Raw genomic sequence first — 19,141 nt, 5'->3', positions numbered from 1 at the left:
CCCTGTTATGGACTGAATATGTCCTCCCAAAATGTTTTTGTAGGAGTCCAATAAGACCAACCCCATAATGACTATATTTGGAGACATGGACTATAAAGAGGTAACGCATGTTACGTGAGGTCCCAAGGGTGGGGTCCTAATCCAACAGGACTGGTGTTCTCATAAGAAGAATACACAGATTTCTCTCTCTAGGCAGGTACAGAGGATAGGTCATGTGAGGACACAGCAAGAAGGCAGCTGTCTGCAAGCCGGCAAGAAAGCCCTCACCAGAAGCTGAAATTGCTGGCACCTTAAACATGGACTTCTAGCATCCAGAATTGTGAGGAAATACATGTGTGGTTTAGGCCACCCAGTCTATGGTATTTTGTTATGGCGGCCCTAGCATACTAACACAGCCCCCTTGGTAGACCTCACCAGGGGTTCTGATAGGGTCTCTTTCCCATTCTCTACCCGCTCCCAAGAGAGAACCACTGCACTACAATGTTAAGGCATCGTTTGACACCAGGTCAGTATTGCTGAGGAAAGATTATCTAGCAAAGGAAAGAAGATTTATGACCACATATGAATCATGCCACCTACCTCACCCACAACTCCTATGAGAAACTGTCCCACCTGTATTCTTTGCTGGGAGGCACGCAGAAGACCTGAGGCTGTCTAGTCATCTGACCATCTCCCCTTCCCAAGCAACACCGGACTGGCCAACACATAGGCGCCTGACCTGCAGGCAAATAATCCTTGGGCGGGCCAGTAGCTTTAAGAGGCTGGTATAAAATGCTCAGTCTAAAGAGGAATAACAGATACTGGCTTTCAATGAGATTCCTTCTTTGAGTATTTGGACCTAGAAATTCAGAGCATCAGCCATGTGACATGAGGAAGAAAAGATATGTGAAGAGCAGCTGATCTAAATCACTATAGAATGAATAAAGACCAACTCGAGCTGCACAGGTTCTGGAGCAGGTATGAAGTCCAGAAACCTCCTGGGCTTTGGGCCCCAGAAGTCTGTAACCTGCAAGTCTCTTTCTCTCATAAGGCTTTGGATGTTGAACTTCTGGCTTCCTGGAGTCCCAGCTATGTGAACAGAGTTTTATCTGTTTCTATTTTGTTTTGTTAATTCCTAGGTATATCCTTAGAATAATTCTCCGGGGAGCCCGGGTGGCTCAGTCGGTTGAGCATCCGACTTCAGCTCCGGTCATGATCTCGCAGTTTATGAGTTCTAGCCTCATTGTCGGGCTCTGTGCTGACAGCTCAGAGCCTGGAGCCTGCTTCAGATTCTGTGTCTCCCCCTCTCTCTGCCCCTTCCCTGCTCGTGCTCTGTGTCTGTCTCTCAGTAATAAATAAATGTTAAAAAAAATTTTTTTTTAAAAGAGTAATTCTCCCACTGTTTGGTTTCTTAGCTCACAGAACAGGATCAGGGTAGGGCTTTAAAACCTCTAAGAAGGGAGTGCCTAGGTGGCTCAGTCGGTTGAGTGTCCAACTTTGGCTCAGGTCATGAGCTCACAGTTCTTGGGTTCGAGCTCCATGTTGGGCTTTGCATGGACAGCATGGAACCTGCTTCGAGTTCTCTGTCTCCCTCTCTCTCTGCCCCTCCCCTACTCATGCTTTCGCTCTCTCTCGCCCTCTCTCTCTCTCTCTCATAAACATTTAAAAAAAACTTTAAAAACAATAAAAAGAAATGAGGCAAAGTGGGAAGGGAGAAAATGGAAAAAGAACTCTCAGAATACAGGAAGCCAGAGTGGGGAGGGGAGGGTCAAGTTCTATATCAATGCAGTCATTAAATTGTTCCTGGACATCAGGAAAGAAGGATGAATGGATTCTCCCTCCCATATGATCTTAGCAGGAAAGTCAAAGGACAGCACAGGATGCTATGGGGAACAAAAACAGGTACCATTATTTTAACTCTGATGCCTCCAGGTGAGAACACTTCTTTTCATGGCCCTGTTAGGGAATAAAATGAGTATCTCCTCCTCCTCTTCTCAAGCATCCCATATCCTAAGGGCTTCCCTTTACCACTCTTCAGCAGTGTGATAGATAACTTGAGATTGAACATTCTTTTTTGTTTTTCCTAAAAGGAGACAGAAGTTTACTGAATATACCACAAGGGAGTGGCAGGCAGGACAGCAAATGAGAGGCTGTCCACCAAGATCGAACATTCTTAACTTGTGTTCATCCAGAGATCTACATGCTGACATATAATTTTGTAGGACAGTATGATCTAGCTTAACACTGAATAGAATTATCTGAATTTGCTTTTCATTTAGCACTATTCAATAAGAAAACTAATTTATACTTATAAGAATAAGGTAAATGCACAATCTGTGCACTGTAAATTGTTTTTAAATAACTGCTCAAATAAAATGAGACCTCAGAAAATTCATGAATTTGAGGATGAGCTATATAAATTATATTGCTCGTTTTCATGCATCCATGTTTTACCAACTTACCATAAATTAGCCACAGAACTGCCCAAAGTACAAGCTGGAACTTACATGAGTCAAAACTGAGTCATGATTCAGTCATAATTAACGTTTTTCCCTCTGTCATCATCTTTCTTCCTAAAACTGAAAAAGTATCATCTTCTTGCCTGCTCTATATTTCCAAGTTATTTTTGATAAACTACTTCATCCAACTTTCTTCCTATTTACAAACTACTTTTTAAACTTAGACCACCATAATGACTAAGAGCCAATATAATTCAGTGAAAACTCAAAGTTTTTTTCAAAATAAAAAAAGAAACACATGATAGACAGTATGGGTCCCCTTCCAGCAACCATTAGATCTACCCTGCCCGGGCTGCCTCATCTCACAACACAAGACTGAAGGCTCAGCACAAATGGCTGCCAAGCTCTGTTCCTCAGGAAACGTTATGTGTTTGGAATCATGTTGCCCTGGAGCGAAAAGACCCTTGCACCTTATCGAGTTCAACCTACTCCTTCCATGGGTGAAGAAAGTAAAGTCAAGAAAGGCTCAGGAATTTGCCTCACGTCTTAAAAAAGCAGCGTTCCTAGTTCAGTGTCTTGTTGCCATTCCACACCTCGGGTTGTTTACACCCCACAGGAATGAATCTCCTAGAGATAAATAAATTAGGGCTACCATACTGGTCATCTGTAAAAAGGCTGAATGGCACATCTTGCTCAACAAAACAGCAGAAGGACTCTGGGTGAGAATGAGATTTAAAATGTGTTAGGAGGTTCATATGTTCATACCTATATTAGGTCATACCTTGGCAGAATCAAAAGTGAATTCTGAGGGGTGCCTGGGTGGCTCAGTCAGTTGAGTGTCTGACTCCTGGTTTCAGTTTCAGGTCATGATCCCAGGATCGTGGGATCAAGCCCCTAGTCGGGCCCTGCGCTGACAGCGTGGAACCTGCTTGGGATTCTCTCTCTCTGCCCCTCCCGCACTGTGCATGCATGCTCTCTCTCAAAATAAATAAATAAACATTTTTAAAAAAGATGTTGGCAAGGAGAAAGGGGAACACTTTTGCACTCCTGGTAGGAATGCAAACTGGTGCAGTCATTCTGGAAAACAGTATGGAGTTTCCTCAAAAAATTACAAATAGAACTATCCTATGAGCCAGCAATTGCACTACTATGTATTTACGCAAAGGATACAGGAGTGCTGATTTAAAAGGGCACATGCATCCCAATGTTTATAGCAGCACTACTGACAATAGCCAAATTATGGAAAGAACCCAAATGTCCATCAACTGACGAATGGATAAAGAAGATGTGGTGTGTATGTATATATATGTGTGTGTGTGTATATATATATATATATATATATATATATATATACATACAGGAATACCACTCAGCAATCAAAAAGAATGAAATCTTGCCATTTGCAACAACATGGATGGAGCCAGAGTATATTATGCTAAGCGAAATAAGTCAGCCAGCCAGAGAAAGGTAAATATTATGTGATTTCACTCAGATGTGGAATTTAAGAAACAAAACAGATGAACATAGGGGAAGGGAAGGAAAAATAAGATAAAAACAGAGGGAGGCAAACCATAAGAGACTCTTAAACATAGAGAACAAACTGAGGGTTGCTGGAGGCGTGTTAGGTGGGGGATGGGCTAAATGGGTGATGGGCATGAAGGAGGGTACTCGGGATAAGCACTGGGTGTTATACGTAAGCAGTGAATAGATGAATTCTACCCCTGAAATCATTATTACACTATATGTTAAATAACTTGGTTTTAAATAAAATTTGAAAATTAAAAGTAAAAATAAAAAAGAATAACTAAGAAAAAGTGGCTTCTGATAAAATAATTTCCTATGCTCAGAGAAAAAAGCACACTAGTTTCAAATCAGTTTTTCCAGATTCAGTAAGAAGCAAATTTATCTGTGGTATATGCCCGGCCATTTTCTCCTTTTCTGCCTGCCTTTCTTTCATTCTGTAGTCCTAAGATCCTTTCAAGGTCCAAACAGCAAATGGGGACTTGGGGAGAGGAAAGGAAGGAGGACATGATCAAATATGACATTGAGGGATCTTTTAACTTCTTTCAACAAGCCTAGGATCACAGTCAAAGCTTATTCTAATTTCTCACTCACATATTAACATTCATACTTAGTATTAGTACAACATGAGCCTTGATTAGAGCTTTAAGTGATGAGATTTACCACAGTGCTTGGCTGTTATTTTAGATTAGTCACTTAGAGTTTTATTTAAAAGTAAATCTTGGTCTGCTTTTTACGGAGTTCTCCCAAGCAGCTCCTCAAAGAGCCTAATATATACACACAGGCGGAATTAGGGCAATAATGAATGCCCCACCGGTGCACCTGTTTTAAGACTTTTAATGGGAGCTGTTAGCATTAGTTTCTCCCTCCAGATTACTCTGGTGACATATTACCATGGTACGGAAGTGGTATATATTAAAAGCAAATACACATGCCAAACCCAAAGCCTATTTTTAAATAAGACCTATTTAGCAGAAGCCATATCTGGTTGATCCCTGTAAACATTTCATATTCCGTGAGCACATGCATGCCATCTGACCTCACAGGGCACTAGAGAACAAACAACTTCCTGTCGCCCTTACCAGCCCTAGAGGATGTGGTGCTCAGCTCTACCAGTGACAGTCTGCACTAAGCACACAAACGGAAAAATGCTGAAAAAGCCCCATATGGTGTTTTCTGGAGATACTACCAAGTAGTGGCTCACACCTAAGTGGCATCTGTCACCAGAGACACCCTCCATCCCCTGTGATGGACAGTACTCACTCATTGCCCCAGTCCAGGCGGGCAGTAATGTGGCGCTTCACATCCTTCATCCGGTCATGGGTCAGATGGCCCACCAGCACCTGCCGCCGCAGATCCAGGATTTCATTCATGATGTGCCACAGCCGGTGGAAGAGATCGCCTTCATTTCTCTGGGAAGGACAAAAATGTGGAATCGGTGGTCAGTCCCCATAGTGAGTTGTGAGGTAGCCGTGGAGGAAAGGGAAGGCTGATTCCTGCTTATTACCCTCTCTGCGCTTGACAGATTCTCTGTCAACAGACACCTCTCCCCTCGTGTTGTCAATTACATTTGCCACTCTACACGCTTTCATCCAGGTTCACGATGCTGCTCTTCTGCCCAAGAGTGTACCTCACTTCTAAGACTCCCCAGCACAGACAGCATCCTCACTACACCTCTGTACCCGGAGTCTAAACACCCTGTCTCCCCTTCTATCTCAAACTATCCTTTCTGTAGCTCTCTCCCATCTCTGTCCTTCAAGGCTCCACCTGAATTCCACTTCTGTCAGGAATCTTCCCTGATAACTTTTGCCCATGTTCTCATCCCCCTTCTCTGAACTGGCTGCATACAATTAAGGCCAATTCAGAGGAAAATATTGTTTCCTAATTATTTCTTGCATGTTGCTCTTAATGTTTACTGTATTTCCCATCATAAGCTGGGTACACCGAGGGCTCTCAGACTCATTCACTGCTACTCTCTGGTCACTAGTCAGACCTCTAAAAAAAAAAAAAAAAATGGTGTTTTCCTTCTTACTTGTTAAACATTCATGTAGATTCAAGATATTCTCCCCTGATAAATTCATTAAGCAAGGCGGCTTAATGTAAGGAAGATGGGTTAAACTCCTGGCTTCAAATCCTGGTTTGCTACTTACTAGTTTTATAGGCCTTGCGAGTGTTTTGTCATCTGTGAAACAGAGACAGTATGATCTCCCCGTAAGGTTGTTTTGTGGATTGGAGACAATGTTTGTGAAGAGAGCAGTAGAGCACAGTGACGAAGAGCACAGACTCGGGAGCCCAACTCATTAACCTGCATTCCAGCTTTGCCATTTTCTGGCTGAAAAACCTTTGGCAATTAACCTCTTTGTGTGTATTTTCTTATCTGTAGAAGGAGTATCATAATAACTACCTGGTAGGGTCACAGTAAAGATTAATGAGTTCATATACTAAAACTGTGAGAATAATGCCTGGCTTAGAATAAATATCACGTAAACGTTGGCCGTTATTAATATGGCTTGGTCCAGAATAAGCCCTCTACAAATATTGTGTCTTTACCAAAAGCTACTCCACATCTCTTACCCATGTGCTTAGGGCAAAAACCATTTCTCAATATCTGCCCTTCATCTTTCTTAACCAGAAGCTATGCTTTAACTTTCTACTCAAACATCAATACAGGACATTAAAGTATTGAGATTTTCATATATCTGAAGTTCTCTACAATGATAAACTTCTAGAAATATCAAAGTTCTGTGTGATGGGTAGGTACAGAGGCTCAGTCAGAACACATTTTTATAATTTAATTTAAAAAAAATCATGACATGTCTTCTGCCTTATCAATACTTGCTGACTTAAAGTGTTTTAATGTACTGTGCAGGTTAAACAAATGTGCTGGCAAAACACGAAGCATTCTCCATAATACTATCCCTGGTCTTCTGAGATACAAATAATCACACTCCTAACTCCTAAAGCACTCCATTGAGCTTGCTCTTCTATTCTCACTCTTTACTCATGTAATACACACCCATACAAGTCATTAAAGGGACACTGTAATGCAATCTTCTAGTAATTCACTGCTCAGTGTCTGTGTTTTCCACGTGGTGTAAGCTCCCAACCACAGACACTGTGTCTGTCTTGGGCAGCCCCAGCCGCTGGAGAATGAATGAAAAAATAATGTGATTTATAGGAGGTCATATACTGTGGATCCTGAGAGGTAGATTCTGTTTAGGTCATGGGAAACAATCAGGGAAGATCAGGAAAACCTTGAGGATGTCAGTGGTCACGAGGAAAGGTCCACTAGATTCAAAGAAAGTACATAAGGAAGATATAAAATAAGTCAAGTCTTGTGCAGGAAAATGGAGAGGCAGCTCCCTCTTGAAGTGACTGTCACAGGGCGAGAGTCACCTTCCCTGATCTTGGGGAAGGTGTTTTGTAGTCGTGCAGCAGGATGGGCTTAATTTTCTAATGATGTCCCCGTTAGTACCTAAGGTTAAGAGAACGCTAAGATGAGAAGGAAGCTGGTTCCCTCAGAAAAATGAAAACCAGCTGGTCAGCTCTCCCTTTAGGAAAACGGACATACCTCAGCCCTGAGCAGCAAAGCTGCTCTCCTAATGTGTGGAACCAGTACCTATCTGGTCTGGCAGCTAGTCATAAAATGATGATTCTTGAAAAACTGGACAGTTATGAAGACTATTTAGAAACATCAAAAATCCTCTTGATTTAACAGTAAATGAAAAGGGTAGGGTAAAATATTAAACACCTGGAACAAAAGATTATCTGTAAGTTCCTGCAATGCATCAGAAATGTAGCCAAAACTGAACTGTGGGTATTGTAGTGTTTTAGAGAATGGGGAAGTTCTCATTTGCCTCAAAATGAAAAGAGCATAGGTTCTGGGGCAGCAGATCTACCTTCAGACTCAAGTTTCACCAGTTAGAGTGGGACCCTGAATAGGTTATCTCTGATAAGATTCGGGAATAAAAACAATCTGGCAGAGCCCCAGGGAAGAAAGATATAAAATATTGAGACAAAGGCCTGCACAGAAGTACTTAGTAAAAGATGGCGGCTGTATTTCTCCTAAGCTTTTTGCGGTTACGTTCCTGATATTTTATTAAGTGATATTTTAAAGAATATTATTTAGGCTCTTACCAATGACATTAAAAAGAGCAACTAGCACTTCTTAAGTATTTACCGTGAGCTTTTAAGCTAAATGTTCTACTACTATTAAGTCTATCTCATAAACTGCTTACAATTTACAAGATATTATTATCCTCATCAAATATCTTCCAGTGGAGAATCCGGGTGCCTTAAAAAACACTGGAAAAGAACATGGATGCTCAAGCATGATGAATCTGAACTAAAACATTGGGCTTGAAACACTCTTATCAGGAAGAGAGAAACCAAAAGGCCCAACATAAATAGCCAAGTCAACCCCATGTTCAAGGTCAAAAATCTGCTTTCTCCAGGTTAAACTTCATATTTGTTCCTAACATAACAGACTACCATGCCAGTATCTGGGGGAACTTTTAAATAACTTTCTCTCCATCTCCATTACTCAGGACATTAAAAAGGTGTAAGGTTACTCCTAGAGCTTACAACACAGAGATTTTTTTCAAGCCAATCAAGTATGTCCCCAAAATAGATGCCTGCAACCTGAAAACCAGGTAAAAATAGCTAGATAAGGCAGAATCAAGAGGAAATTCAACTTTGTTCCCCACAAGCAGCCTCATAAAAGGGAAAGTGCTGGTGCTCTAGCTCCACAAATGGATGACACTTACACTGCCATTATTTTTATAACTCATACGTTGGGTATTTAAATGATGCAATGACCTGAACATTTCAGATAGTTTCATTTCCACGTTAATATTATGTACAATGTTATGTTAAGTGAAATAATACTTGGATTTTATATTCTTCCTATTAAAAAAAAAAAAAAAAACCTGAAAGGGAGATCTGCATTTCCTTTGCTGCCTCTCAGCACAGAGCCCCTGAGTTCAGTTATCTTGACTTTGCATTTACCTCATTCCAGCAAAGCTTAGACTGGCATTTCATCTCAGACTGCCCTGTGGATTTTAGTAGTGAGTCCTAAAGCCACCAGTTCTAGGAGGGCATGGTCAGAGAAATCCAACATCAAAAGGGGTTTTATTTTTAAGATTTTCTTGCTTCAGTGAAATATCCTATTGCATTTTATATGTAACAGACAATAAAAACTGTCATTCTGTGCCAATGTCCTTCACTAATTTGGATTTCCCTTTGACAAGCTGTTTCAAATCATTTTGTCAGGCTAAGTACACCTTTGTATTTTGAACGCATCCCCTCAAATGATTAAGCTGTTCTATAAATGTCTTTGAAAATAAAAGGAGAAATAGCATTCATCTTCCTCAGACATGTTCAGAGACCCAAAGTGAGAGCCCTAGATTCACCTAAGAATCCACACTCGGCCATTTTCCAGCTGCTTGGCTCAGAGCAAGTACTGTACTTCACTCTCTGCCTCATTTTTCTCATTAGTAAGCTGGGAATGATCATGGTCACAATTTCCTTGAGTGGTTGTATGGATTAAATGAGATAGTGCATATAGAGTACTTCTACAGGGTTTGCAACACAGTTAAGCTCTCAATAAAGACAATTTGTTATAATAAGTAAATACGTACATAAAAACATAACCCCCAAACATGGACCCCCCCCCTTGTTTTCAAGAAACATTCCTTTCCCTTATATATTTAGAATATTCTTGTTCATTCTGCCTAAGGAGTCTATCATTTTCAGTACACTTGAATCATTTACAGAAAATTAGAATAAAATGCCACCAATACTCCAATTGCACTGAAAAGGAATTTCTTTTTCTTTGAAGATCAAAAATACTCAGAAAGCCTAACACAAGTTCCACGTAAACCATTCTATTTGATTAGATGCCAGAAAAATCATGTTTTACATTCCTACAGTTTGAATAAGAACTCACAAAACACATGATTAGTGGACACACAGATTACAACAAGACTATGTCTTGTAAGGCTCTGTATCTCCAATTTCTGGAGGAGTACAAATGCCTCAGAGCAGGTGCTCAATTATTAGTCAGTGCTTACCCTTGTTCAAGTATCCTTAAAACAATTCTCTATCCGAAAAACTATGCCATTAAAAAGTTACCACATAGAGCTGTTTCCACATGGTTCCCCAGTCTCTTAATGTCGATGTCATTTCTGTTATAACAGAGTCTTCAGTGGGAATAACCATTTCAAATTGTCTGTGAAATTAAAAAAGAAAAACAAAGTACACAGGTCATTATCATTGACAATAATTTTATTTTAAATCCTCTAAAAGATAAAACTAGAAAAGGAAACTGCCTAATTGTTTTGGATTCTGCACACAGTAATCAGGATCTTATCATAGACCTGTGTGAGGGATGTCATGTGGGTTATGGCACTGCAATACCAAAATGACCACCCACTTCATCAATGTCAACTTTGAAGAGTGTGGTAAGAAGCAACATTAACAGAAGAGTTCTGCTCCAGCCACAATTTGACCGCTGAACAACTCATTTAACCTCCCCAAACCCAAAAGCCTTCATGTAACATGAGGTCACCAAGCTCGCATCAACTATGAGATGGCTTTTGCTTTCTAAGCATTATGACCATAGGACTCAAAGACAATGACAGACTTGTTCAATGATCAGGATATTATGTTTCCAAACATGCAAAGTGACTTAGTGTTATAAATATCTACACACTGAGGTACAGATTAAACACTCCCTTGCTCTTCTTTTTAATGTTTATTAATTTCTGAGAGAGTGCGCGAGTAGGGGAGGGGCAGAGAGACAGAGGGAGATAGAGGGAGATAGAGGATCTGAGGCAGGCTCTGTGCTAACAGCAGAGAGCCCAATGCGGGGCTCGAACTCACAAACTGTAAGATCATGACCTGAGCCGAAGTCTGATGCTCAACCGAGTGAGCCACCCAGACGCCCCTGAACACTCACTTGACCTTATTAACACTTCATTTTTATTATCTGTAAGTGGGACCATGAAAAAAGATTAGTATATTAATAATATTATCATGCATCATAGAGCTTAAGAGCTTCTGAAACATAAATGTTTGAACATCCATTGCACAATGTTCTTCTCTCTGATTAGGGTAATATATTCATTCTTCCTGTTTTTTTCTCCACAAGTCACAACCATACTGGAAAACATTCATACCAACATCTACTAGGATATATACAGTGGTTCTGATGTTGAGAAGATACATGAAGATAGGGACAAAAAAAAAAAAAAAACCTAGAAGGTTTCATTTACCCTTTGTGTCTATCTTTGACATATAACAACCTTTCTCTTCACCTCAAGTTTCTTTTTTCAAATTGTTTCAAGTGAAAATGCCTAAGTGACTATTATTACAACTTTTCAAAAGAGTGTTACCTGCTATGTGATGGATTAGTTTCTTAACATTGAGTATGTAGTTTTTCAAGGACAATATCTAATATGTAGAAGGTAACAACATCTTAAGACAGGGAACCAGGTTGTCTAGATGATCAAGGGAAAATTACTTCTTAGCATGAGGCTAATAACTGGTCTGGAGCTCCTTTGTGATGTTATAACCAAAGGGTGTATAATTGTCTTTTGTAAAGTCTTCTTGACAGCAAGTAAGAAAACTAAAATCTTTACCAAGAGAGCCTTGTTTCCTCATTTCATAGTGCTGTTAAAATACCTGCTCTGTTAATATTTCCCTTCTTTCTAGACCTTAAGGAAACACAGCTGAAAATGGAAAACCGGGATTTAAACCTAGAAATAAAAGTAAACCGTAGTATATGAACTGCGACATATCCAGAACCTTTTCTCAAGTCAACATGTGGCATTTGCAAATGGTAGCTCATGTATTTTGCTTCTGAAGCAGCTGTTGCAATTTAAATGATGAATATTTGGAGACACAGATTATAAAATGATCAGATGTAAGGTCAAGAAGGGAACGATGAATTTCCAGGACAACCCGACAACCCGGTTAACGTTTAAAAAGTGGCATGACCTCAAGCAGCAATTAAACAATACAGAAGTGGCCTCGCTGTTCATCAACTATAATTTAATTTAAGGACCCCCATCAGCCCTACATAGCTCTGAAACCCAGGACTGAATGTAAAGGCAATTCAGTCTGTGAGAAGTTGATTTGGGGTTTGTTCCACCAAAATGTAAATTTTTAAGAAGCGCCACAAAATCTCCGTTTTCAACGAGGCAGCTGTTTCCTCTTAATTACACCAAAAGCAAAAATCAATGTTCCAGTAGTCATAAGTAGTTGCCCCTGAAATTACATTTTGCTCAGTTACTCTGAGATATACTTTGCAGCAATTTCATTCCAGTGGGCCATCAGGCTGCTAATCTTTCTTTTTCTTTTTTTTTTTTTTTCTTTCCTTAAAGTTTATTATTTATTTTGAAAGTGAGGGGAAGTGGAGGGCAGAGAGAGGAGAGAAAGAATCCCAAGCAGGCTGTCAGCGCAGAGCCCGATGCAGGGCTCAAATTCATGAACCAGGAGATCAGGCCCTGAGCCAAAGTCAAGAGTCAGATGCTTAACCAACTGAGCCACCCAGGCAGGCACCCCAAGCTGCTAATCTTGCAGTAAGAGAGGTAACATCAAAATCCTAAACAAGTTCTTTGGGAAAGCAATCATCTAGCAATATGTGTTCTCAAATGTTTTTCAGACTAAAGTTTTTCTTCCAGTTAATAGTCCTAGAATCTAGGGTCTCAATCAATTCCAATAACAAATTCTTCTTCTTCTTTTGAAAATCATTGTGGGCTCTACCCTCAGTGTTCTCTGCTATTTAATGCTCATTATGCCCTGTATCACACAGAGAACCCACAACCAAGTCTTAAACTTACACAATTAAATTTTGAGACAACTTTATACATGCTTAAACTTCCTCAGGCTCAGGGAAGGGGGTCAGATACACACCAGTTACTGCCTAGGACAAAAATTTATGAATAAAAGAAGGAATTTATTTTGATAATGTCCCACCCAATCTGCTTTGAGAGGTAGGACTTCCAACGGGTCAAGTGATGACTGATATCATCTTTGCTAACATCCTCTCTTTCCCTTGGTCAGAGTGTAAGGTGTGGGCTGAGTGGCCCTTTGCTCTGGAGAGTTGAAGGCATAGGGCTGGGCTTGGGACAAAGGCAACAAGGAAAACTGGTTGCATGGGTTTGCCCAGGTGGACACTTTAAGGGTCAGGGTAGAGACCTTGGGGGTTCCACCTTGTCCAGCCCAGATCACTAGAGCAGAAATGTCAGAACAAAGAGTGAGCTTATGGTTTAAATATCTTCTAGAGGTTCCTCTGGTTTACTTGAGGGGAGCTGGCCAGCATCAAAGTGAGCCTGGCGGGAGGGTTCCAAAAGGACTGATAACTCTGCTTGACTCATTTCTGGTGGGTTACAGCTGCACAACATTCCCAAAGGACACACATTTATTCAAACAATAGTAGTAGGGGCCCGTGGGTGGCTCAGTCAATTGAGCATCCGACTTCACCTCAGGTCATGATTTTGTGGTACATGAATTCAAATCCCGCATTGGGCTTGCTGCTGTCAGCACAGAGCCCACTTCAGACCCTCTGTCCTCCTCCTTCTACCCCTCCCCCACTTGCGTGGGCTCTCCCTCAAGAATAAAATAAACATTAAAAGACCAAAAAAAAGGTAACTTTCTAAAAAAAAAAAACAATAGTAGTGGTAAATATTAATATTAGAATTACATTTTTAATCTATTTTAAATAATTACTACTGCTACTACTAATGATAGTAATATGGCTTCAAGTAGCAGACATATAGGGGTGTCTGGGTGGTCCAGTTGGTTGAGCCGCGACTCTTGATTTCAGCTCAGGTCATGATCCCAGTGTTGTGGGATAGAGCCCTGTTTAAGGTCTGCAATGACAGCACAGAACCCGCTTGGGAGTTTCTCTCTCCCTCTGTCTCTCTGCCTCTCTCTCTCTCTCTCAAAATAAATAAATAAACTTAAAAAAAAGTAACAGACATATACATACAAGACATATAGTATAAGGATCTCCTAGACTCTAAGTTTTATCCATATAGGAAACTCTGAATGTATTTATACCATAGATTCTCAGCCACCTGCAGAGATTATTTCACTGAACTAAGATCAGTACTCTACCTTTACAGACAGTAGATATAAGAATCATCCATTTAAATAGCATCCTTGGAACTTTCTTGGTAAAACTCAAATTTGAAGATCTCATTTACTTTCAAATGTGCTTTAGTAATTCAAATAAATTGCTATTTTTTTCTATTTGAAGAAAAATGTAATTTTTGCAGTTGAATCTGTCTTCTTTCTTTTGTCATAAAATGACAATCATTCAGTGATCCAGGGCATATTTCTTATGGCACTGGCAGCAAATGTTTGGATCCAAATCCACAGTCCACTTACAATGAATCACCTGCTCATGATAAGCAGTTAAATAAGGAAGTTCTACCATTTTATACTATGGTATTTTATTTGAATGACCCTGCTATCCTGACAGCTACTTCAAGAACTTTTGCAGACTGGAAAGACTTTTAAAATATATGAGAAATCTTAGGTGGTCAATGAGCTCAATCAAACAAAGTACAGAAAATCCATTCCCTAAAATAGAAGAGTGGCTTTGTGAAGAGGTGACACGAAAACATGGTATTATCCCCATTTAGGGAAAAACAGTCAGACTTGGGTGCTTATAATCAATGGTAAATCTAGGAAATTCCCAGGGTTTGAGACATGACTCAGCACTCCATGGGTTGACTGACATGCTTTTCTGTATAGCAGAAAACCAAAAAGAACCCACTCCTTGTGCTTACAATTAGGCTGATTCCATGATCTGTGGACAATGAGAGACCTCTGGTGCCCTCAGACTCTCTTCAGGTCTAGCACACATAGACGGACTGCATTAAATTGTCTCCACCAACCGCCCTCACCAGACAACACAGACAATGGCATGATCTCCTATAGTTCATTTTTCAAGACAATTACTAAGCCTTTCAAATTCTAAAATAAGCAATGGTTCTGTGAAAATCCTCCATTAATAAAACTCCTTTCTTACCCTTTGTTCTTCACACAGGCATTTTTCAAATGAACGTAGCTGGAAGGAAAGATACCCTGGAAGAGAAAACATGAAGGTTATGGTGCTAGTGGATGGATAAGGGGGGGGAGGGGGAGTGGAGAGGGTGTTCACAAGTCATAGGCATACACTACAGTCATACAGCCAGAGCAATATCAGAAATAGGAAAAAACAACATCTCTATCACACTGGACCCATTCCTTTTATTTTCCACCACTGACTAGTTTACAAATTCAGGGATTCTCTGAAGCAAATATAGTAACAAAAAAAAAACAAAAAAAAAAAATTAAATCTCACTCAAAAATCTATTCTTTACAAAACAGAGTTATTTAAAAATTTTCAGGAATTCTGCATAGAATAGAAAGCATGTTAGACTGAATTAAATTTTTTTTTAATACTGCATGATTTTCAAAGAGGGTTCTTTGATTGTTTTGGTAGTTGTTCTTCTACTTCTCTCTAAAACACTCGTGGCTATTTTTAAATACAGACACACAAAAAAATCACCGTGAATCGGGAGACAATACATATATTATGTGTTATGGAAGATCTCTGATGAAAACATAGCAGGACTTAATCAGCAGGCTGCATTCTGATGGAACAAAAATTAAACAAAAGACACACGCTAGCTTAAAGCTTTTTATTGTAGAGAAAAGACAGGACAAGGCAATTGTTCCTTTGTTCTAAATGGGATGTTGAAAGAAGCAACATTAAAAAAAAATTAGCATCAATTTTATTGTCCATTAAATGACAATATCCTCTGAATGATTTTTGATGTGTAATCAAATGACAAATTCAATTAAATATTTAGGAAAGCAAATGCCATTTGAATATGTTATCACCATTGTGGATCCAAGGATAACATAAAATTTAATAAGCAAATTCTGTACATACAACAGTAATAAACAGATATACATGTTAAAAATATATTTTTTCCTTCAAAATTTAAATTAACTCAAAATGGTAGGATTAACAAACAGAGTAATTATAATTAATAAGAAAAAGTCAGAACTTGAGGTTAGAAGAGTGGCAGAAATAAGTCCTATTTTTCTCAAAATTATTCTAAATAAATAATTAAGTACTAAAACTATATTTGCATGTGCCTTGCAGATGACCAAAAATAACTTTAAATAAGGACTAAAATACTAAAAATATGAAATTTCTATACTCTTTTGCCCCTCAGGCTTTCCTTTAGAATGACCAAAAATAAATAAAAATACAGTTATTATATACAGCTGGATGATCCAGAAAAAGTATAGTTAAGCAGAAAGGCAGGCAGAAGAATTTCGATTACTTGCATTATATTTTGAGAATAAGAAATTATATAATTTCTTATCTAAAATCCTAATAAAGCCAGAATTAAACCAACAAGTGAACATGACATGTAAGAGAGTATTACAGAATGTACAAAGCATGGCTAAAGGATTGAGAAGGTAAAGCAGAGCCACAGATAATAGTAAGGATTAGTTCCAAAGTCATAAAGTATACAAATGAGAGGTAAAACAAAAATCATACTACTTCCTATTATAATTCCTGAGGATGTATATAAACATATAAAGGACAAGGAGTCTTAGCTTCTGTCTGGAATGGTAAGAAGGGGAAGCTCTTTATAATATGGTTTCCCCATGTTTCACCTGTCCAAACCCAAAAGGGACAGACAAGGTTGCTGAAATAAACGTGTTTCTCCACACCACTATTTTACAAGTGATACCACAGAAAACTTAAAGATTAAATACCTCTAATTGATATTTCTTTTGGAATATCCATTTACCCTGAATTTTAATTTCCCCTTGAATTTTAATTTTGCCCTCTGCTAAACTAACACTTCAAAAAGATTTTGTTTATATATAATGAGCTTATTAAGGTCTTCTCAGTACAAATTGCAAGAGCTATGTTGGATTGCCACTTGAGTAGCATGTCTTAATGATAATCCAAGTTCAAAGGAATTTTCAAAATTATGAAAATCTGAATTGCCATTTGGCATTTCAACTAAGAGTTCCAACTGTAATTACAACTGTAAAATGAAATAAAGTAAAATAACTTTTAAAAAAATCCGTAATTATGGTTAGGAGTAATATTTTTTACCTTGACATTTGGGTTTTTTAAAGCAAATCCTCTGTACCAGCCTGTGGAGAAATAATCATGGTCATTATTTTGATTAAACCATTGTAATGTTTTAAAGAAAAGTGATTACAAATCAATCTGTCCTTTACTGATAGAATTTTACCCTATATGTAAATATTCTATGTATGAAAAGATGGGGGTTGGAAATAAGCTAGACTATAGCTCAAGAGACCACTAGTTTAAGTATTCTATTAATACAAGTATTTTAAAAATTGTAATGGAAATTTATATGAAAAATAGAAACATGCATAATAGAAGTACAGGGTTTGGAAACAAAGGATTGGGCTTAAATTCTGGCTTTGCTAACTTATTATTTTATTTAGGGCAGGTTAATTTACCTGAGTACAGTTTCTCTACTTTTAAAAAAGGCTATACACTATGTCTCAGGGAAATTCAAGAATCTGCAAAAGATTTAATATGTTTCCAATTTGTCTTTGCCTGACTACAAGGTCCAGACCCTATCGCCAAACAATAGGGCTCAGCCAACAGTCATAGAGTGAATTTTCACATCCTTCAGCCCATCATCTAGGGTTAGGATCAGTCTGATAGCATAAGAAGTGGGAAATCAGTTATCATCCATTAATAACAGTGATGGGCACTCTTATCAGCAAAATGTTCTAGTAATGATCTGACCCTCATTTTTATTCTATAGAATGCCTATGACTTAACCTCCAAGCAATTCTGTATCAATTGTATAGCACTATCCCTAAAGAGTAACATACCTTTTTACTGCTTAAAACAAGCACAGAGCATATATATGAATATATATGGTAAATAGATAGCCCCTTATAAATGTATTATTTTCAACTTAGAATTTCCTCAAGCACAGAACCATTTTGTTTCTTGGTAAGAAATTATTTTACCATGTAACAAATATTCTGTTGAATTGGACCTTTTAACAAACTGAATTTTTAAAAGGAAATATTTGAACTTGTATTTAAATATTTTTGTTCCTCATAAGTTTTCTGAAATGGATATATTGTAAAATGTCATACTTAACAGCTTTAAAATCAGTCTGAAGCAAGCAGAATTAATTGAGGAGAAACTGTATATCTCAGGATTTATTATATCCCTGAAAGACATACCCAAGAAATATATCCAATGTTAAATAATTATTCTAACAGAAACCAAAACTTTTTGAGAACTGCAAAAATCTCATACAGAGGTCTCTGTCCAATTACATCACAGAGAAAGGTTTTTAGGTTACAAAGGAGCTCCTTTTAGCTACGAAGCCCATTTTTATGCACCATTCCAAAACAGATTTTATATTTACCTGTACACAAAGTAAACATAGACAAAATGCATCTGGCAATAACAAGAAAGACCTTATTATATATTTTCTTTAAATTTTTAAAGATTTATTGATTTTTGAGAGAGACAGAGTGTGAGCGAGCAGGGCAGGGGCAGAGGGAGAGGGAGACACAGAATCTGAAGCAGGCTCCAGCTCTGAGCTGTCAGCACACAGCCTGACATAGGGCTCAAACACGCAAGCTGTGAGATCATGACCTGAGCCAAAGTCGGATGCTCAACCGACTGAGCCACCTAGACAACCTGTATTCTTAAAGATTTCATTTATAGTGGGCAGAATAAATGTTCATGTATCAACACCATTTAATGCCAGGTTATAAGTGAACTTAATAGTTCTGTTTTGGGGAATACAGTTTCATGGATGTTATCATATTATAAATTCCTACTGAAGACAGCATTTCAGAAGAAAATGAGTATTTTGGGATATACTAGAAGGGCTTTAAAATGTGGCCATTTTATTAACAAGAAAAAAAGAGTAGTAATTTCAACAGGGATCTTTTTAAATACTAGAGTTCAAGTCCATTTACAGGAATGGAAACATCTGAGGACATATTAAGTATCTTGATTTAGTGAGTTACATGCTGCATAAATCAGTAATAGTCATAAAATTCTTATAGTATATTCCACAAACATTTCAAATGCATTGAATAACTTTAGTTCAAATTTAGGGGTGGAGAGAGGATTGCAGGACCAG

General features: G+C 38.5%; 1 protein-coding gene across 4 annotated transcripts in view; it reads right to left on the bottom strand.

Annotated features, from left to right (window-relative positions):
- The window catches only part of DOCK4 (dedicator of cytokinesis 4), a 429,626-nt gene that overhangs the window by 226,493 nt on the left and 183,992 nt on the right, over positions 1 to 19,141 (bottom strand). For all 4 annotated transcript variants that reach the window (XM_027075294.2, XM_027075298.2, XM_027075297.2 and 1 more), the window contains exons 3-6: positions 17,101 to 17,141; positions 15,001 to 15,056; positions 10,092 to 10,188; positions 5,223 to 5,371 (exon numbers count right to left, since the gene is read on the bottom strand). In XM_027075294.2, coding sequence (XP_026931095.1) covers positions 5,223 to 5,371; positions 10,092 to 10,188; positions 15,001 to 15,056; positions 17,101 to 17,141 — 343 coding nt within the window. The remainder of the gene's footprint in view (positions 1 to 5,222; positions 5,372 to 10,091; positions 10,189 to 15,000; positions 15,057 to 17,100; positions 17,142 to 19,141) is intronic.

This window comes from Acinonyx jubatus, chromosome A2 (genome assembly GCF_027475565.1).
Source record: "Acinonyx jubatus isolate Ajub_Pintada_27869175 chromosome A2, VMU_Ajub_asm_v1.0, whole genome shotgun sequence".
NCBI classification, from domain to species: Eukaryota; Metazoa; Chordata; class Mammalia; order Carnivora; family Felidae; genus Acinonyx; species Acinonyx jubatus.
Note: the sequence above shows the minus strand (reverse complement) of the source record. Positions and strands in the feature narration are given on the sequence as shown.